This window comes from Telopea speciosissima, chromosome 4 (assembly GCF_018873765.1).
Source record: "Telopea speciosissima isolate NSW1024214 ecotype Mountain lineage chromosome 4, Tspe_v1, whole genome shotgun sequence".
NCBI lineage: Eukaryota > Viridiplantae > Streptophyta > Magnoliopsida > Proteales > Proteaceae > Telopea > Telopea speciosissima.
The window spans coordinates 24,788,221-24,810,209 of NC_057919.1; the positions used below are offsets into that span (position 1 = coordinate 24,788,221).

Sequence of the window (21,989 nt, forward strand, 5' to 3'; positions counted from 1 at the left end):
CGTGCCTATAGCAGGTCACCGCACCATGCCTTCCATCTTTATAGGCTATGTGGCATATCACCTCTACAAAGGCATTCCAATCTGCCTACCCTACATTATTATGCGGACCATGGATCATGCGGGGCGGAATCCCAAGAAGAACTTAGATTTATCATATGGGAGGCTGCTCACCACTATATTCCAGCACCTTGGAGTTGACTTGAGCAGGGAGGATCAAGACTTAACTGAAGATCCACCTCTAGATCGCAATGCAGTGGCGAGGATGCGAATTGTGATGGGGAACCAATTCCCCCAGCAGAGGGTTACGGGCCTGAGCCTCAGGTACAAGAGCCTCCTCCTCAGTCGGCTATACATGCGGCCTCTTCATCTGGCACTACTCCTAGTGGGTCTGACATCGACAGGACTCTTGCAGCTTTAGGCCAGATGAGCACCAGCATGGCTCAGGGCTTTGAAGGAGTGAACACTAGGCTTGATGCATCAGATAGACGCATCGAGAGCTTCGAGCAGCAGATGCAGGACTTGCACTCCTACCTCCATGATGAGGGCACAGAGGATGAACCCAGCAGTGATGATGAGATGGAGCAGTAGACCTCCTGTCCATTCCCACCATGCTCTCTTTTGGACCCTTAGCTATTTGTCTTACTATTTAGTACTTCTAGCTCTTTCCTAATTGTAAGAACTTGAAATCTACAGTTCAGCTGAAATTTTGTAATTTCTCCTTTGGCTTATGAAAAATGTACTAACAACTGAAACTAAGGAATATATATATATATATACATATGTCTTTTCCTTCTACTGTTGTGCCTATTATTTGCTATTGTCTTCGGCTTTCTCCCTAAACTAGTCTTCTCCCTAGCATTCACACACATTCCAATTATGCATTGTTGGAAGTTTTCAGCTTAGCAACCTATTGTGTAGAGTAAATCACAAATCCGCTAGACTGTGGCTGGTGCAAAGCATCTCGCTCTGATACCACGCTGTCACGCCCCTATTCCAGACAAATAATATAATATAATATAAAGGGTGACTAAGACAACGCGTGTCATCCTACTAAACCTCCCGGATCACTGACACAGTATCCCAACGCACAGTCATAACCAATATTAACACAATATAATATCAGAATGCGAAAAAAAGAATATTACATTCCAAAGATCAGTAGTATTGTGAAAGCGTATAAATTAAATAGTTATAAGATGTTCAAAGGCTAGATGATAAATACAGTAGTTAGTTACATTTTCAATGACCATCTAATAACTATCAAAAGGGTATAATAGTAAATATTTATACACGGGCCTAAGCCCCAAAAGTAAATAAAAAAGGGACCAAGTTCCGAATATCCTCACGGCCCGTAGGCACAATCATCGCAAGGACACCCGTCGCCATGTTCCTCGAACACGACTTCCGGCTCCTCCTCACCAATCTCCTCGTATCCCGAGGGCTGAACTCCAAGTCCTGCGAGATATCCGTCACTTGCATCATAATCTAAAAAGTGTGCGCATAAGGGGGTTAGCTCCACTAAGCCAGTGAGGGGATGGGGATGCACAAACACGCAATTCACATAGTCCAATGATGCATGCACATGTTAATTCCATTTTTCTACCTAACAAACAACTAAGTCAAAGGTATATGCTACTGTGACAACTCGGGAGACACTGTGGGTCACTTAACTTATCGCCACAATGAAACCTCAATTGTCACCTGGGACCTACGCCGATCAAAGCCTCCAAGATCACTCAGTGGCAGACCCCTGATAACCAATACTACCATGACTGGCCTCTCCCACCTCCACAGAATCCGGTGTATTGATTACCCAACACCTAAACCCCTATTGGTAAGGGTCGTAGCATAAGGGTGTAAAATCCTAGCCGCAGATATACTACATGCAAGTCCTATCGTCCCGAGAGGTAATCCGGGTACATCAACTTTTCATCTGGTTTAGTGCCCGAACACGAAGACGGCACGACTACAGTTCAACATGACATTCAACATAATTACTTCATAAATGTATATAGTATCCAGGGTTCAGGCACCCATCGGCACCGAGACCCATCAAAGTAAAGCATCTCCAATCCACATTATAATAATCATATATAAAAGTATGCAATATGCGCAAGCATGCTTAATAATTTATAATGATGACATAATATACAATGCAATAATAATATCAAGCCCAAACAACCAAACCCACTCACAATGTATATGCCAAGCACCAAGATTATAAGTTGTCGCCTCGATCAAGCAATAAGCCACAAGATGGATATATTAACCTAAACAAGGAGTAAAAATAAGGTTAAACAAGCAAAGAAAAAGGATCCCCAAAAGGTCTCCCATAACCACTTAAGTACAAGGTTTCAGAAGCAGAGTGGTTGCAGGAGTGATTTCATGCCCAATTTCTGCAACCACAGGTAAATCCTAGAAAATCAGGGCCTCAGGACAGTCTCAGTCAAGTGCGGTTGCAGGAGTGATTTCTCAGGAAATAAAACCGCACATAAATCCTAGCTTTCCAGGGGCCTTCTCAGGGAGGTAATCTCAGGGTGGTTTCTTACAGGTCTGAAATCACATGTAAAACCTCACATCTGCAAGTCCAAAATCCAAAGGATCCCCCTCCAAGGGTTCCACTTTCAAGTAGTTTAAAGCATAGGAACCTTAAGGAAGCTACATCCTAAGCTCATTAGGGTTCTAAGACCTCTCTAGGTCCATTCAACCCAATAGATTCAAGAAAAGGAACCGAGAAGAACCTAACCTAAAGCATAATAGGGTCCAAATCTTAAATCTCTCAAATGGAATGAGACTACTAACACTAGAGCTCATAATGGAGTGAAATAACTCCACCATAGCCTAGGCTTTAAGGTTCCATCGATTTCTTGGGTTCCAAGAGCTCTAGGTCGAATCTCTCCCATTTCCCAACCGTTTTAAAACTCAAAATAGAAGAAGGAAGAAAGCTTCAAATGGCTTACTTACCCCCAAGATGAGAGAGCTCCAAGATTTATGGCTCCAAGAGGTGGGGTCTCAACCTTCCACCAAGCTTCTCCACCTTCCTCCTCCTCTTTCACTCCTTTTTCTCTCCTCCACAATTTAGGTTAGATGGGAGACGTAATTGAGAATTGAATGCTTTCTCCCCCTTTGGCTTATTTATAGAAAGTGGATCTTGGGTCTCTTAAGCCAAATGGGTCAAGAGCTAAATGGGTTGACCCATTAGTTCTATGTGGGTTAGTGAATGGAATAACCCATCCTTGGGTCAATAGGGTTAAATGGGCCTTTAGTGAAATGGGCCATACAAGTTAAATGACTTCTTAAGTTAAATGGGCCTGCCCACAAACTTTAATTAGGGAAAAACCCACTTTAAGATAGGTTCACATGAGATGGGTATAAGTCCTCAATGTACTTTCCAAAAGTAAGTGGGATCCAAAATTAAGATATTCCCTTCTCACATGAAATAGCTCGGTCGGTTTAGGCCTTGACCCGCACTTCGAGGTCACCAAGGAAAGAATAAATAATAAAACTTGAGGACTAGAACTTACTTTTCTCTCTGTCATGGTTTATCACCCATGACCCCGAATAGCTTCGCCACGGCAATGCCAAGCTCATCACTGAACGAAGTGTCTAACTGAGGCGACGGTCCAGGATGCTCTCTCCTAAACTCCTCGCTTCCCAGACTATTACTTGGAGGATAGTCAACGAAGTCACCGTCAACGAACTTTCTCCACTGGCGGTTGAGGAACCTTTCCTCTACAGGTAAGCCCGTATTGTGGTCAATGATTTTGTAACTAGGTTTGACCATCATGGAGAACAGGTCACCAACATACATGGCAGCGGTATCTACACGTTACGAGAAAAAATAATATTTAATTATATCTCGGGATACGGGTATAACAACAGTTGTATATACGAATATGGAAAAAGAACATTGTTTGGTCATATGGCTCTTGTGCCTAGACATAGGAGTGTGTGCAATTACCGCTCAACTCTTCTTGAAATAAAAAATAGATCTCATTCATGTTGAGGCCCATACGTGAACTCTCAATGGCCCCCACGCTGATGCAAAAATTATATGACCAAACAGTGATCTCTTGCCCATGAATATCTTTTACAATTGTATGGTGCTTAGATGCATTCAGATATTGGGGTGTCGCAAATGAGACTAATAGTCTAAAGTGGTAATCCACTCAATTCTCTTTAAAGCTCTGAGAATGGATTGCTTAAAAAAACACAAGGGATAAGCTTTGTAAGGTATAAATATGCAGCAGGTTATCTCCAAATAGCTCCCTAGCTATTTTGGAATTTTGACTTCTATCACATTCTATTTATCTCCGACACCCTAAAATTTTGAAATCACCGTCTGAATGCGAAATTGAAATCCAACCAAAGAGAGCTTTAGCGAATGGTACCCCATACAATTCAGATATGCTCCATTGTATACCAACATCATGTTGAGAGACGTGTGTCACAACCAGCTGAATAAAACCTAAATAAGAGCCCTTAAGAAGTAAGACTTCAAAGTTGAAACTACTAGTTTGTCAGGGATTTCGGGCTCACTTCTTGACAAGTCAGCCCACTAAAGGAGGGAAAAAAAGACAGGCATTGACAGAAGCCGAAACCTAGGCTTGTCAGACCCAACGATAGCTATTGATGTACTTAAAATGCTGTATTGGTAGCTATTTTTGCAAGGACCTTATCTATTTACGACCAATCATTGTAGGACTATTTTTGTGTTAATTGGAAGATAAGCTAACCCTACCTTTTTGTGGATGACAACGGTCATGGTACATATACATCAATATGAATTTTTATCCTCTCAATTTGCCTGTTCGTAATTGACGTCAAGTACATTTAAGAGAGGGAGATGGAAATGATTATTCTACCCCTTATCTGATGTGGGGTACATTTCACATAGGGCGATGGAAATGATTATCATACCCCTTATTCGATGAGGTGAGGGGTCTATATGGGGTCCACCTCTCTCTATTAGATGTGGATCCCACCTAGGACAATGGGTTCGAATAGAAGATAAAATAATCATTTTTATCCCCTCTATTAGATGTACTTGACATCAAGTAGAGTCTGGCAAATTGAGAGGATAGGGGTTCCACCAATATAGTGTTGATCATATGTTTGGAGACTCTAATCGAAAATCCTTTTATAATCTTAAAGGTTAGTTAATTAGTTTACCAAAAAAAAAAAAGGTTAGTTAATTAATAAATTAAACACATAATAACGCCACCAAATATATGAGGTGTTTTACTAGAGGCCGTTCTCTTCAACAAATCTCATCTCCATCGAAAGGGAAAACTGAAAGCTCTGAGAATGGATTGCGCCTTTAGGCTTTGCTTCATATTGCTACTCTCGATCTCTGTATCGTCGAGTGTCATCACGAGCACTGTACCGAGTGAATCCATACTCCAAATCTTACCGGGAAACCGGAAGTTCGGCGGAGATAATGGAGTGTCGTGCGAGAGCTGGAAATTCACAGTGGAGTCAAATGACGTAGGGACCTGGCAGACAGTCCCTAACAGATGTCAGGGATTCGTGAAGGATTATATGACTGGAGATCGATACCTTTCGGATTCCCAAGCCGTGGCGGACGCAGCCTGGTCTTTCGCCGGAAATGTGGAGATCGCCGCCGACGGCAAGGATGCCTGGGTTTTCGACATCGACGAAACGTTGCTCTCAAATTTGCCCTATTATGCTAATTACGGATTCGGGTATGGATTTCTATCTTTTTTTTTTTTTTTTTTTTTGTGTTAACTTTCTGGTATTGCACGAGCATTATCAGGTCTTGACTTGGAATCGGTCAACTCTTATTTCTGAGATTCTAATTCTACGGATAGGAAGTGCCATTACATATGGAGCACTCCTCCTCGTGCCTTCCACGTTTTGGCCGGCAGTTGGAGTTGAAGAGCATCTTTACCTTCCGGAATCCGGATATTCTCTTTCTTTCTTTCTTATCCCCTGGAGGGTAGGTTTTTCTCAACGATTCCTCCATTCATGGGACAGGAGACAGCATCTTAAGGGTATTTTAGTAAAACTAGGTAGTGGAATGTTAGATAGGGATATTATTGGTCACGTGCTTCTGGGAAATCCTCGACTACATGGTTTAAGGTATATCTGACCAATACGGATTACGGAAATGAATTTTTTATGAAAAAATATTGATGTCCTTTCTATTATGGGCAAAATGTTCCAAAAAATGTTTTTGTTTTTTTAAATGAAGGCAATAGTACAATACATTTTGATTGGATCTTTATCTCTTGTAATTCGATGTCCGTCCAGTTCCCCTAGCCCCCGAACAAGGAGGGTGCGATGACCATTCCACCCCTGATCGGATGGGGTTTATCTCAATCCCATCCCCTCTTATTACAGGCACTAGAGAATTGGACCGGGCAAGAAATTACAAGAGATAATTCTCCCTTTTGATCTAGCCTGCATTACTCAACCCGTAATGGTATTGATAGCTTACGACCGGAACCAATACTGATGCCGATAGCATGATTCAAATCCATGCTGTCAAATCTCAAGATGTGTTTTAGAAAATCAATCATTTAGTAGATCTATTATCCTCTTAAGTGCAGTGCACCTCATTTGTGCATCCGATGGTGTACTGGGCAGTGCACCTTTAAAGTTCATCCTCTTAGTCTCATGGCCATCGTCGGATACTCAAGTGTGATTCACTGGACAGTGCACCGGACTTGAAAGGATAAAACTTCTCGTTTTTAGTAGGGTGACAAACTGGATTCTAGTGAATTTACATTGTGGACACATCCATTACACATGGGTGTTAATTGATTCGGTTTTGATTTTGGTTTCGGTTTAGTTCAAGATATTTTTTATCTATTCGAAACCAAATAGAAGCCTCTTTTCCAAACCATAAACAAATCAACATAGTTCAGTTTTGACTCGATGTGTATTTTGTTTTAGGCTCTATTTTAGGTGTTTGAAAAAACTTTTAAAATCTTTACCAACCAAAAAAAAAACTAGTTTTTTAGATCATAATACATCAAACTTTTTCTAGACATTAGAAAAGAATATAATTATTCATGCACATTGACATTAAAAAGGAATATAATTTGTTTGGTTCCATACAAACCAATGGTTTCAGCCCTGAAACCAAAACTGAACCGAACCATAAAAATATTCAATATTTGAAAAATCAAACCAATTTATTTTGGTTCAGTTCAATTCGATTTTTACTTTTTTGTTTAGGATCTAAATTAACACCCTTAGCCATAGCTACTCTGATAGTAAAAGAGAGGTTTCCACAAGTCAGAAATCTTTTGTTATTAGCCTTCAATTTGTGGGATTGACAATGGAACTAATTTAAAGGAATAGGGCAGTTTTCCTTCATCATGGAATATCCCTTCTCCATTGCCATAGGTCGCATCTGATTGGAGGAGGGGGCTTTTCGAACATGTACAATAGAAGGTGGAAGTTATTGAAGACATAGAACTCTAATCATGGGGTCACATCACCCATTGAGAAAAAGGTTTCTTCTTTCTTCATCACCATGAAGGAAAACATTTGCCTATTTGATAGGATCAATAGTATCTCAACTCAGTTTTATTCCAACTAAATATTGTCGATTTTAATAAGTCAATAGTACTCGTATGTCAAATTTAGAGGTCCTCTATCTCACCCCTTGTAGTCCTTGCTTGATTCCTTGGATCTGTGCCTCTTTCCATACTCATGGTCTCTCTTGATCAAGGGGTTTGGATGGTGCCAAGAAGGTATCACGCAACAGTAGGAGGTATTATCGATCATTCCTAAATAAAAATGAGACATTTGGTGCAGGAAAACTTTCTCCTAGAAAATATGTGTGCGCTTACTTTGAGCGCTAGCAAAACTACTTTGTCGCAAGTAAAAATAGCTAACATATTAGAATTATAGAAACTTTTTTATTTATAGATAGGCCCTAAGGTGAGTTGAACGCATACCCTCTTAATTGTGAGGTGTTGGTCTTTACCAACTGAACAACCCCTTGGGGTTAGAATTATAGAAACTTCCCCCCCTAATACCTAATGTTGTAGAACCTATTCTGTCCATTGGCTGTTACCTGCATCAGAGGTTTTTACTAACTCATACATGCTAGAATGGGCTACTAGATTTAATTGTGGGGCAATTACAAATATTAGTTGTTTGTTTTGGATTTAATCGTAATTCAACTACGAATATATGTTCTCAGATTTTTCTTTATTATTTCGTTATTCACTATTGACTTGGTGTTTAAGATGTCAATACAGTTAAGACAACAGATCGATCTCCTCTAAAAAAATATTTATAGTTATGTTGTGGTTTGTTTATTGGTTTGGCCTATTCTAAAATTTGGATTCTTTTGTTTTACTTATATATAGAGCACAAGGTTACGATGATGCTTCTTTTAATGCATGGGTAGAAACCGAGGAAGCACCAGCTTTACCCGAAAGTTTGAAGATTTATAACAGCCTCCAAAAGTTGGGATTTACATTGTTCCTCTTAACTGGAAGGACTGAGAGTCAAAGGAATGCCACTGAGAAAAATCTGCTAAATGCTGGATACCGCAACTGGGAGAAGCTCTTCCTAAGGTTAGCTTGTTTTCTATCATGTTGGAAATTTAGGCTATGTTTGGTATGCATTCTAGGTCGATTTTGCATTCTCAAACAATAAAAATAACTATTTTTAGTATGCAAAATCGACCTAGAATGTGTTTCAAGAATGCACACCAAACACTTATTTTTTAAATTTCTGTTGGGCTTTCACAAATAAGGCTCGATGTTGATATTAATGATTATCTTGGGTGGCAATGAAATAGGGGGGCTTCTGATCAAGGTACACTTGCAATTGTTTACAAATCTGGGAAAAGAACGGAGTTGGAAGCTCAAGGTTACAGAATCCATGGAAGCTCAGGTGATCAGTGGAGTGATCTGTTGGGCAAAGCCATGGCTAAACGCAGCTTTAAGATTCCCAATCCAATGTATTATATTGCTTGATACCAAGTTCAGAAACTGATGATGTACTACACATCTCAGTGTTCCAAGAATCGGAATCAGATTGGTCGAATTGGCCGACCACGACCCTGATCCCAATTCTGGCTTAATTTGAATCAGAATCGATCGGATCTGATTCGGATACGGATGACGATTCTGAGTTTAATAAATTTGATTGTGCTATTTTAGTTGTTATTTTGTGTTCTATGTGGGTGGATTTTTTGTTAATGCTAGGAGATCATGTAGTGAGGCTAGAAACTCAAACCAATAAGATATTATCCTTCTTTTGAGGTGTAAAACTAGTTGGATAAATCAATTGTTCAATCTTTGTTTTTCTTGTTTTTTGGTACACATCTTTGTTTTTGTTGTTGCTTCTTGTTTCAATCAAGCAGGGTTTCATTAGGCAAGAGGAAATTGAGTAGGTATTCTTTTATGTTTGATATATGAGAAAGGATCTAGTTTCTCTTCACCCAAGGTGAAGAGAGAATTTCTTCTTCCAACCTATCTGATTCTTCAATCACATGGAGAAGGTTATTTCGGACCATGAACAATAAGGTGAGATTTAAATTAATTAAAGACTCTAATGATGAACCCGGCCAATGTCCAATTACAGTGTCACATCACCACTGGTGGAGCCAAAATCTCTTCACCATCAGTGAAGGAAAACTTAATTCTATAAGCTAATAGTTCATCAATGTGGCCCATATACTTCCAATCTCCAATAATCAAACATAAAAATGAAATTGGGACCAGTGAGGAGTCAGTGCAGGTCTTGAAGAGCAGGCCAGATCACTTTAGGCCAATTCATTCTACCATTTTTTGGGCTTTGATTGGACTGAAGCTTATTGTGACTAGCTCAAACTTGGATAATTGAGTTTAAAGTATTAACTTCTTTCACACAATTTAGTCTCCCCAGAAGTCTTGGAAAAATTGGTGGGTATAGTTGTTTCACTGGTGAGAAGAAAGAATGGAACTAACATTGAAGATAACAAACAAAAATTATAGGCTTTTGTTAAGTTGCATACCAAACTTATGGTCTATGAATAATATTGTGGCCCAATAAAAAAAACCAGACTTTTGCAATTCACATGACTATGGCAAAAACATTAAGTCAATAAAAACTTGGGCTGACTCGCACCTAATCTAATCATTTCTTAAACCTAGGCAAGTCTTTATTAATTTTGATCAAGCTTCATGTTTTTTTTTTTTTTTTGGACTCGACTCAAATGACTTGTCTAAATCAAAACCTAGTTTTCTAACAATACTACCCACAACCCTCAAAAAATACCAAAAAAAAAAAAAATAATAAATTTATAATATTGGACTAAGATTTTTCTTTACTCTCTTTTTCAATGGTAATGATGTGCCGCTATGTTTGGACTCTGGGTTCATTATTCACTCCTCTTCTTTTATTATTCATGGTCTGACATACCCGTCTAATCCAATCAATACGTCTCATGGGATGATAAACAGATTCTCTCTTCACCATGGGTGGAGAGAAATTGGGTCCTACAACATTACTTGTTTCCAACCATACTCAATTTTTTTTAGCATTTTATTATGTGTGTTTAGAGTTGGTTCAATTCAACCCATAATCATACTTTATTTATATTAGAGAGTGGTCTTCTTTTTGTTTGTAGAATGACAGAAATGATAGTACAGTTTTACATGACTTATTATTCTCTCTAATTTATTTTTGGGGTTTTTTTCACGTACCCCTTCAAAGGTTTGACCTAATTAATTTAGGTCTAACAGTATTAAAATCAAAGTGTGAAGTGACAAAAATACCCTTACAAGAAAAATAAAAACCTGCAGCCCATCTCCCCCAACCGATTTGGAGAAAATGAGTTGTAGGTATGAACACCATTGGAGCATCTAGTATTCACGTCAAAATTTCCTACCTCCTCTAATGTAGAATATCTGGAGCAATAAGCTGAAAAACCCAGCAGAAAAATTCACTCGAAGTTATACTTTAAAATAAATGAAAGCAAAATTGTACTCAGCAAAAAGAAAAAACAAAAAAAGCTTATCTGAAACAGGGGTTTAAGGGTGCTTAGAAAAGGGCAGATCGAAGACATATCGAAGGAGATGTCACCGGAAACAGGGGCAAAAGTCAGGGCTCTGAGTCTCTCGGAATCGTAATCGGAGACGGAAGCAAATTGAACCCTTTCTCATTAAATTCATTCTAATAAGTCATTTGCTGTTTTTTTTTTCTTCTTCTGAATTAGTGAACATCAGATTTTGGAATCATGTGAACGCTTCTTCTAGTTCACTGTTTTATTTGTAGATGGATTAGATTTTGGAGGCATCTATAATTCTGGAATATGTGATGTATAAACCTTCACCCTTTTGTTCCTCCCTTCATGCTCTCTCTCCTTCCTATCTCTCCCCAATTCCAATATGTCCAAGAACGTTTCGATGCCTTAGTACCCCTGAAACCATGAAAACCTCCATTTTCCATCTCTCCGATTTTTCTTTGCGTCCGGTGAAACTCTCTTTACAAGCCAATAAATAAACCATTAATGGAAATCGAACTCGATTTTGGCAGAGATGGGTTTTGAGAGAGGTCATGTCTCAGAAATAGAAGATGGATTTGGTTTTGGGTTTAGATGAAGAAAGTGGGATGAGAGTTTTAATTAGATTCGGTTTAAAAAATGGAAGGAGAGAGTTATGTGCAGGTTTGGGGAAGAGTTGCAGGTTTTGGAAAACTGATTTGAAAAAGATGAGGGCATTTTGGTAGTTCACCTCTTGATTTTAATCTTGTTAGACTTAAAATAAGGGATGGAATACCTGTTAATGTTAAGAACCTTGGGGGTGGGGGATGCAGAATTTTTTAAAATTAAATGATTTTTCTATAATTACGTCAAACCTCAGGAAATATGTGAAATTTTTTTTTTTATAAATAAAAAATATTTCTAAGAATCCTGAATTTAATTGGGTCTCAAGCAATAAAATATTATTTAATAAAAAAAAAAAAGAAAAAAAATCCCTGACCCAAACATAGGGTTATACGAAATGACTGCCGCACTTCTTGTATAGAAAGACAGAAAATCTTGAGATGCAGCAGTCATTGCGCAGCCCTTTGTGTAGGCACAGGAGCCGCCACCCTTTAAAAAACTATTAAAACCAATTTTTTTCAACGATTGACATTACAACATTTCTGGCCGTAGATTCAACAGAATGTTGAATAGAATAGAGTGGGTCCCCCGGAAGCAGCGTAGTATACTACTACGCGAGTGAGGATAACATCTTCTTTCCATTTTGATATTTTCAGTATATTTTTGACTTTTATGGATAGGACTTTTGGTTGCGTTTGACCTTTTCTTCTCAAAACACTTCCGAGAAGGAAACTCTGGTAACAACAGTCTTGTTGCCTGGTGGAGGTTTAATCTTTGTCCAGTAGCGTAAGCTGTAAGGTTCCCAGAAATTTCTTCCTCAACAAGTGAAAAGGACCTCATCCTTCTCAGTTCTCTCGCGCTTCTGATCAAGAAGGTATTTTTACGTTCGATTTACTTTCGGTTTCGAACAGAAAGGATTGAATTCCTAATTAGGGTTCTTCAATTTTCGTTTGAAACATTCGACCTTAATTCTCTACAAACGATTATCGATTACTGTAATCGATAATCGTTTGTAGTTGTTGGGTCGATTTTCTGTTTGGAAGATTAACAGACTAGAATCGGGTGGTCGGGATTGGCTTCCATTTTGAATTTGGGTGTCCACAGATCGTAACTATGAAGATCGAGGAATTAGGAGAGGTGGAATCTGATGAAAAAGATCTCCTTTCACGGAGACAGATTGTTAACGTGGACGCAAAGAGAGCGTTAGTTGGAGCAGGGGCGCGGATTCTCTTCTATCCTACTCTTTTATATAATGTGTTTCGGAATAAGACTGAAGCGGAGTTCCGATGGTGGGATGAAATTGATCAGGTTTTGCTTTCCCTTAATTTGATCTTTCCCCCTTTTTCAAAATTTTCTCTTTTCTCCATGTACTTGTTTGATAGAGAATTTAACTGTTTGTACCTGTGAATCAGTATAAATTTATGAAAGTTGCCAATTTTCCCTTTATCTATTGTTTAACTAGCATTTATTTGCCCTTGAGGTGGGAATTTCTATCTTAATTGTTCTTTTTTCTCGTGTTCCCTTTTTCAGTTTCTTTTGCTGGGGGCTGTTCCATTTCCCAAGGATGTTCCACGCTTGAAGCAGCTTGGTGTTGGAGGCGTCATCACTCTCAATGAACCATACGAGACTTTGGTTCCTACCTCCTTGTACCATGTGTGTAATTTCTGAACATTATTCTCTTGAATTATTATGTTAGTGGTAATATAATTCTTCTTACTGGTATATAATCTGTTCAAGCTGCCATATTTTCGCAGGGTTTTGGAGCTTTTTGGTTCTTTACTGATTGTGGATTTTATTTTTGCCATGAATTCTCACCATATATTTTCTTCATTCCTGTCGATAAAATGCATCTATTTTGTTGAGTATTTCCATAGAATTCAATGGATTAGTTTTTAATTAGTTTCAATATAATGGGAAGCTTTGACACAGAGATTGTCTGGTGTCCCATCAGTGAAGCTTTGAGTTAACTTATCTGAATTTCTATATAGAATATTGGTCTCCTGTTTTCTGTTGATGTGGTGTTTCACTTTCTTCCATTTGGTTGGAGGTTTTTTCAATTTCGTTGTAATTGATCTAGGAGAATAAGTGAAAATTCAGATTTGCTCCCTGTGAAGCTTACTATAGACGCCATAAAGAGCTTGATTTCAAGTTTTCTTCTGTATATTCAGCTATTTTCTTTTATGGTTTTCAGGCTTATGGAATTGACCATCTGGTTATTCCAACAAGGGACTACCTATTTGCCCCATCACTTACAGATATTAGCCGAGCTGTTGACTTCATTCACAGTAAGTGAATCTCTTATGACCTTAATGTGAACAGTTGTGCCTTTGCTGCTGTGACATGTTTTTGTTTTTAAATTTCTTCATTCCATCAAACTAATGGGCTATGCATGACAATGGAAAGGTGATTCACAATGAGTGCCTCTTTACTGGACTCCTGTTGGTTTCTCTCTTTCTAACTTCTGGACAGTGCTAGCAGAGGTGACCTGATGGGTGGGACATTGGCAATATGTCCCCCCGTTCCAACCAGGCAACTCAACCCAAAAGCCTTCTCGTTCTCAAATATCCCATTAAGTCTTAACCTTTGGATGCATTGATAGGGCTTTTCAAGTTCTTTGCATCTTTGGTTAATTATGTGCCTCATTCCCTCTAGGAACTTTGTTTCCATCAAGGGACTTTTTTTCCCTGTTTGGTCACTCCATCCCTTTTTTATTTTTTTGGGTGGTGGAGGTGATTAATTTTAATTTTAGTTTTCCCCTGCTCTCCTACGGAGAAGGGGGTAAAGCTGCATACATTTGCCCCTCCCAAACCCTGCAGTAGCGGGAGCCTCATGCACTGGGTTGCTATTTTTTTCCCCTTACAAAATTTGCTTATTTTTCATGCAAATATGGATTCCTTGTACTTTCAGACAATATGGCTGGATTTTCCCATTAGAATGCTGTATCAAAGCATAGATACAGGCTTTAACATGTGGCACAACTTAAAAAACCATAGTGCTTTGCCGTTTGGTTGCTTGAACTTCTGATCTACTAAAGTCAAGCTGATTGTGGTCTATGACCATCCTGAGGTCAAGCTGCTAAGCCTTAATTATGATTTGTATATCGATCCCAACCCTTGGCCTGGCTCAAAAAGACCTGAACCTTTCGGTTTATTGGCCCCCCAACCCCCCCCCCTCCTCCCAAAAAAAAAAAGGATTTTCAATCAAGCAAGAAGACGGATGCACGTGCTAATGCGCAACCTCTTGCGATAGGCGCTCTGGAGTTGATGGGTGCAACAAGCAACATTTAAATGAAGACCATTGACAATTTGTAGCTGTAAATGTGCATTAGACTAGGATTTTTAGTTTGTTTTTAGGTTTTCTTTTTCCTCCCTTTTAAATAGGTATTTTCTTGTGGTAGTCAAACAGACACAAGTAGTTGTTTGTGACTTACTAGTGGTTGTAGAATATGGGAGTATTGAATTTGATAATGCTGTTTGTATTTTCTGATCATTAAATGGATTTTTTTGTGGTCTTATTTAGAGAATGCATCATGTGAAAGAACTACTTATGTTCACTGTAAAGCTGGGCGGGGTAGGAGTACAACCATTGTCCTCTGCTATTTGGTAAGATCCCAATTCCTGTGAAACTTTTCAACTACTGTCCTGGTTTTGTTCATTTATTGAGGCAAGTTTTAAGGTCCAGCACTCAATGCCCTCTTTAAATTGTAATATTGTGCATCCAAAAATGTTTATTTCACCTGCAAGAGGTAGTCAAATGACAAGCTTGTTTTCATTGGTTTTGGATAGATTCTGAGGTTGTATCCACGTCCTGTTGATAATGTTGCAGGTGGAGTATAAGAATATGACACCTGCTGCTGCATTGGAATATGTGCGATCTAGAAGACCTAGAGTGCTGCTAGCTCCTTCACAATGGAAGGTATGCTATGTTTTATCTTCACAAAAGCTGTGTCTAATTAAAGAATAGTCAAATCTTAAACAAAATACTTCAGGAATAGAAGAAAATTAATTAATTAAATGATGCAACTTGAGAGGGTAAGCAAGCCAAGATCGAATCTGAATGAGAATAGGATAAGCTGTAGATGAAGATGGATAGGTGGCAACCTAGAGTCCCACTAGTTGCCCAACCGTCGGAGTCCCACCTTGATCCCACTTGAGTCTCACAAGCAAAAGTTCTCAAAGAGTAGTTTTTTTTTTTTTTTTTGAAGAATTCTGGAATGCCAAAGCAGCCTTCCACGATTTGAATTTATAGAGGAAGAAGTTCCAAAAACCCCTTAGATACATGTAAGTAATTAATGGACTATTGGTACTCCCAACCCATTACATAGAAAACAGCCCCCCATGCATCTAGGAACAATAAACAAGAAAACAATAAATCTGCCTAGGAATATAAAAAGACACTTAAGTACTTAACTACCTAGATATATGAATAGACACTTAAATAAATCTATGAAATATGAAAATAAGCATTAGTAAGCCTAATCCAGTATGCCGCCTTTGTAAGCATTACTAAGCCTAATCCCGTATGCCTTCTTTGTACCCACATTTTAGGCCCATTACAAATAAAATACATGGAATCAAAGGCCCAATGCATACATAACCCCACCAAAGGCTTATCTCCAATAAAATAAGCCCATTATGTGACTTATTTGCATCAATTAACCTTGTGAGCCAATTTCTCCCTGCATCATTAAATTTCTCAAATCAGAGGCTCAGATCAGTCTCTGAAATATCAACCAGATTCAATGTTTAGGTTTTAAGCAATTAAACAATCCTCAGGTCTGAACTCAAAATAGGACAGAATCAGGAGATTTTTACTAAAACCAGATCAGAAAATCTGATGAGCAAGTTACCCTGGTCGAAGGCCTCTGTGGGCAAGGCCTTGAAAGACCCCAAAAGATCCCCTTGATCTGATGGACAGATCAATCTCAGATGATGACTCAGTTCTGCCAGAAAACAACTGTAAAACAGGGCATCTGCAGGATGTAATAGGGCCTTATCAGATGAATCAACATGAACAGAATATTAATATTAACAGTAGATTAAGGAAGGATGATTCAGCCCAAGTTAGAATAAAACAAAGCACAGCAATTCCATCCAAAAAAAAAAAAAGCACAGCAAGATTGATTGATGAAGATTAAAAACAGTACCTTATGTGCAGGAAAAACAGTGTGTTAAGTTATACATGAGTCGTGGAGTTGGGTTGTATTACTCACTGTAGTTAGTCCCTATCATAAGAGAGTCCTATTATTAGTCTTGTTAGTTGTCACTAGTTAGGTTACTTTCCTTTTCTATTACTTTCTATGTTTCAGTTTCGTAGTCTGATTGTAATTATATAGCTTATTATAAATAAAGGACACAACCAGTGATAGAACATACTTTGAATCTATCCCTGGGATTAGACACTTCTCTTTCTCCATCGTCTCTCTTTCTCTCTTGGTTTGCTTCTTCTTCTTCACAGGTTCTGGTGTTAAAGTTTTGTTACATGGTATCAGAGCCATGAAGAGGAATTAGAAGAAAAAAAGTTATATACAACCGTAGTTGAAGAAAGTCTAGGGTTTCTACTGTTTCGATAAAAAAAATCCTACCTGCTGAAGGGCTTCGGAGGTTGAATAGACCCCCCTTGTTTGCTACTTTATTTTGTGATCCTTGTTTCTGTTGGAAGGTACAGAACAAGATCATCTTCTGCTATCTCGTATTTGCTGGAGTGTTCGTTGTTGAGGGAGTATCAATGATTCTATCATATCTTCTGGAGTGTTGACGTTTGCATCGATTATTGATTTTATTCTGTGCTGCTGCTATCGATTGCTCAGATTCTATACATTGATTTATTGTTGTTTCTGTTATTGCCGGAAGACATCTGATGGTGTTGATTTATTCCTTTGGTGCTATCGTACTAGGGTTTCAAATATGTGATGAATATGTATTGAATACGTTGCTATGTGCCCAAGATTGTCTCCCCCTTGGTTATCGACAACAGGTATGGAGGTTTCTTTTCTTCGTCAAGCTTGCAAAGAAGCCATGGACTTGAAGGAAACCACATATTGTGGTTCTTTTTTTTGCTGCTTGTCTTCTATTGCAAGGGGGCCTCTTCTTCCTCTGGTTTCTGGTTTTAACGAGAGGAAGAAGAAGATATAGGTCACCATGTTCCCTCCTTTACAATTGCACCCCTTTCTTTTGCTCTAATTATGTTTTGTCCCATACCTCATATTTGCTTCCAAGTCTATCCCCATACAATAAATGGTAATTCCATCTGTCCCATTGCTTCATTATTTACTAATAACCCCTTAAAAAATATTTACCAAATTTCCATCAACTCCTTTAAATATTTGGTGTCTTGTTGATTGGGTGGATCCATAAGCCATAAAAGTTGGGTTTTGGAACCTTTATTTTTTATTTTTGCTTGAGTAGTTCCGTTAGTGGCCAAAATTTATGAAATTGGCATTGGGCTTTTATATTTGCAATATTACTGCGTTAGTGGGCCCTTGATTGCATTAGTTTGGGATTTTTAATTTTTTGATGATTGGTATTTGCATGAAGTGGTGGTTGTTATTATTAGGAATTCTTCTCTGCTCAGATTTGTTTCAATCTGGCCTATCTGGGATTTTATTTGCTACCATGCAGGGGTGCTTGAAGATTTGTTTTATTATTGGAGATTATTTGTGGCTGCTCTTGATGATTATATGCTGGTTGAATATTATTTTACAATCTATGCCTTATTTATCCACATGGCATACTATCCTTGAGGGGGAGATTGGAGGTTCTTATCTACTTAAGTCATCAGTTGAAGATTTATCTATTCGTGTCATCTACTCATCAATTGAAGATTATTTTTATTTATTTGTCCCTGTCCTCGACAACAATTATATTTGTGAAGATGATATTCAACAGCAAAACATATTTATCTGATCCCCAGCAATTTGATGTTGAATTATTTGGTCTACAACAACCTTATGTTGTCTAGTTCATAGTAATCTGATGTTACTTGGTTCGCAGTAATCTATATTGCATTTTTATCAGTGGGATTTTTATTTGAGACCTCTATTAGGGGCTCAAGAGTGAGTCCGGTACTTTGGTCATTACTAATCAGACCTTTGATTATATGATCTATGCTAATCACATCATTATTACCCTATTGATTGGAGTGTCTTCCTTAAGAAGGACTTATGTGTAGCTATTGGAGTTGCACTTTTACCGGTCTTTGCTTTAGCAAGTTACTACTTACTATTTGCCTTCGTTGGGAAGGGTTTATGATGTAGTTTTTGGATGGTGCACTTTTATCTTTTTTTTTTTTTGGAAGATTAGTAACCTACTACCTATCTCTTATGATGTAGCTGTTGGATGCTACATTTTATTAATCTTTTAGAAGATTACTACCTACTACCGACCTTCTTTGAGAATTGCCTTTGATATTACTGTTGTTATTATGATATTATGGATTGCGGTTTGTGTTTATGGCCACTTATTTTGCTCATTGCTGATTAGATTTATTCGACACAGAGATTATTATTTACTGGTGCTGCTGATGATTGGTGTGTTTGAGCTGATATTGCTACCTGGATGAAGTTTTTTCCATGTTCATTGGTGTCTACAACTCCTATTCAAAACTGGTATTGCTTTTAATTTCTGTTCTTGTTGTTCCAAGCTGGAGCCTTTGATATTTATACTCCAGCTTGAGGGGGAGTTAAGTTATATAGGAGTCGTGGAGTTGGGTTATATTACTCACGGTAGTTAATCCCTATCATAAGAGAGTCCTATTCTTAGTTAATTTTGTTAGTTGTCACTAGCTAGGTTACTTTCCTTTTCTAGTACTTTCCATGTTTCAGTTTCGTAGTCTGATTGTAATTGGATAGCTTATTATAAAGAAAGGACACTACCAGCGATAGAACATACTCTGAATCTATCACTGTGTATAGACACTTCTTCGTCATCGTCTCTTTTTCTCTCTTGGCTTGCTTCTTCTTCATAGGTTCTAGTGTTAAGGTTTTGTTACATAGAGTATAAGAAAGAGGATTGGCTTCCCACTAAAACAGGATCAGAATCCGAGTCCAAGGAGCTGATGCAGTTAGGCGTATATTTAATTAGGGTTGTTTTTGCTTTAACTTTATCTTGTTGCTAAGCAATAGGAATCGTAGATAGAGTTTGAGTCAGTCTATTTCAGTTCCATTTTAGGATTAGGAGTTGTTTATTTGCTTCTATATTAGAGTATGCAAGGAACGGTTGAGATTTGGACTTTTGAAGCGCTGCTGCCAAGAGCTGTGATGCGCAGATTTGGTCTTCCTCCCTTGATACCTTCTCTCTCATCTCACGTTCTTCTCCCGCAATCTTCTTCATGCCTACATCATCACTCCATATGGCAGAAAAACAGCCAGCATGTTGAAAATGGTTCCTAGATGTGGCGTGTTGGAAATCTTTTCTGCTTTTTATTTTTTTCCCTTTTACTTATTCTTTTAAAACATGATGATATGCAGGCTGTCCAAGAGTATGGAATGCGCCACCGAAATGTTTCTGCACACTCACCTGTAGGGGATGAAGTTCTGATAACGAAGGCAGATTTGGAAGGTTACCATGGACCTCGCAATGATGCTGCTGGTAAGGAGCTGATCAGCAGCTGCAAGGGAACGAGAGGTAGGCCTATGATAGCAAGACTCTGTTGCCTTTTCGCATCCTTGAAAGTTTCAGGAGGCTGCACATCAGATGTTGGAAGGGTGCCACAGATTCGTGCATGTTAGGCCCCGAGAAGGATGTTGGGAGGACAATTTCAGCAAATTTTGATAAACCTTGGATTTTCAGTACTCTGAGAGGAGAAAGGAAACCTTCAAAGTATGTGTATGAATGAAGAATCTTTAAGTGGAGAGTTATGCCAAGTTTGTATGTTATCAGATCTATCTTTTTGGATAAATTGCTTGTAAATATGTAAGGTTCAACATACATTAATTTTACTGCAATGTTTTGATGCTCTCAAAAGTTAGTGAACTAATAATTCATGGTAAGCGGAGAGGAGGTTCAGAGATATAATTGTTTGGTTCAGTGCAAGTTTTTATGGGTAAAACTGAAACTCAAGTGATTTTTTTTACTAACTTTTTTATTATTCAAACAGTTACTTTTCATTATATTTCGTTTAATTATTTATTGAAATGGATGTATGAATTGAATTCTTATATGGCGTCTTTAAAAAAATTGTTTATTTGCATCATTATATGTTAATTTTTTTATTGTTATTTTAAATGATTTTCTAAATGATTTATAATCAGTTTAAACGGTTTAACGATCTCAATTTTAAAATCAAAATCAAATTATTTATCAAACTTTTTGACGGTTTTGGTGAATATTTTGATTTGATTTTGACATCCTTAATTCATGGTAATATCAAATGGGTCTGCCCTAGTGAAAAGTAACACATTTACAAGCTTTTGAGAGAGAGAGAGTTGCATTGATCCATGGCTAGTTATTTGTCTAGCGGACAATGGTCTTACTTGAAATTAGCATAGGTTGAGAAGGGCGTATTTTTTTTTAATGATGCTGTGATGACATAAGATACTAACATGAGAAAGTTTTCCGCCACCCCGGGTGAAAAGAGAATCTCTTCATTTAAGGTGATTTGATGCTATGATAGGACTGCATGCAATAGTGAATGTCGAAGATTTGAAATGTCTTTCCTCAATCCAATCAGAGTCAGATCCCATGGAAGAGACTCTCCAGAAAGGAAAATGCCCAATAATGAATGTCGAAGATTTGAAATGTCTTTCCTCAATCCAATCAGAGAGTCAGATCCCATGGAAGAGACTCTCCAGTAAAGGGAAATGCCCAATAAGATATTATTGTTGAGTTAATTAGGATTTAAGTAGACATGAAACACTTCACCCAAAAAGTAGGCATGATGAAACACAGCAGCTTTTGCAAGGGCTATGGTTAAGCTCTGGTCTTTGCTTGAAAGTATTGATGAAACAGAACAAGAAAAGAGACAACCCCACACTCCACTTTGTTTCACAAGTACCTTCGAGTGACTGAAGAGGCCCTGCCCTTGCCATGGTTAATTAGGGCTGAGGCCTGTGGTGGGTGTTCAACACAGCAATTGGCCCAGTGGAGCAACGAGCCGGTTTATTATGATCTGTTCTAAACTTTCCAATCAAAATCTGCCTGACCCAATTTCTCTAGGCTCTTGAATCCTGAATTCCTGATTGAGATTTGGGTTCAAAATCTTTGCGGAGGGACAGAGTAGCTAGCAGCTTAGCTTACTGGTTACAAGTTTGAATTTCAAATTACAATAAAGTGGTCACAGTATCTGTGCCCGTACGGGAATCGAACTGTATCGGGTCAAATTGGCTGGCCTTATATATCCACTTTTTGGCCGATCCACCCGATCCATGTATCGGCACCATATTGTTATCGGGTTCAGCAATACTGATACTTAG

At 38.3% G+C, this 21,989-nt stretch overlaps 2 protein-coding genes across 2 annotated transcripts; both read left to right on the forward strand.

The window, feature by feature from the left end:
- Positions 1-5,307: 5,307 nt before the first annotated feature.
- LOC122659109 (acid phosphatase 1-like) lies at positions 5,308-20,414 on the forward strand. The gene is made up of 4 exons (XM_043854257.1): positions 5,308-5,705; positions 8,349-8,558; positions 8,786-8,969; positions 20,329-20,414. The coding sequence occupies exons 1-3, from the start codon at positions 5,308-5,310 to the stop codon at positions 8,961-8,963; spliced, it is 786 nt and encodes a 261-aa protein (XP_043710192.1). The 3' UTR covers positions 8,964-8,969; positions 20,329-20,414.
- LOC122659655 (phosphatidylglycerophosphate phosphatase PTPMT2-like) lies at positions 12,276-20,538 on the forward strand. Its single transcript, XM_043854754.1, has 6 exons — positions 12,276-12,886; positions 13,109-13,231; positions 13,770-13,863; positions 15,098-15,180; positions 15,404-15,493; positions 20,046-20,538. The coding sequence occupies exons 1-6, from the start codon at positions 12,692-12,694 to the stop codon at positions 20,304-20,306; spliced, it is 846 nt and encodes a 281-aa protein (XP_043710689.1). The 5' UTR covers positions 12,276-12,691; the 3' UTR covers positions 20,307-20,538.
- Positions 20,539-21,989: the final 1,451 nt, after the last annotated feature.

What these genes read in the sequence shown, in the direction of transcription:
- LOC122659109 (XM_043854257.1), top strand. Translation starts at nt 5,308, where the DNA reads ATGGATTGCGCCTTTAGGCTTTGCTTCATATTGCTACTCTCGATCTCT. An exon ending in TATGCTAATTACGGATTCGG is followed by an intron (nt 5,706 to 8,348) that starts GTATGGATTTCT and finishes ACTTATATATAG; the next exon opens with AGCACAAGGTTACGATGATG. An exon ending in TGGGAGAAGCTCTTCCTAAG is followed by an intron (nt 8,559 to 8,785) that starts GTTAGCTTGTTT and finishes GCAATGAAATAG; the next exon opens with GGGGGCTTCTGATCAAGGTA.
- LOC122659655 (XM_043854754.1), top strand. Translation starts at nt 12,692, where the DNA reads ATGAAGATCGAGGAATTAGGAGAGGTGGAATCTGATGAAAAAGATCTC. An exon ending in CCATTGTCCTCTGCTATTTG is followed by an intron (nt 15,181 to 15,403) that starts GTAAGATCCCAA and finishes ATAATGTTGCAG; the next exon opens with GTGGAGTATAAGAATATGAC. An exon ending in TAGCTCCTTCACAATGGAAG is followed by an intron (nt 15,494 to 20,045) that starts GTATGCTATGTT and finishes GATGATATGCAG; the next exon opens with GCTGTCCAAGAGTATGGAAT.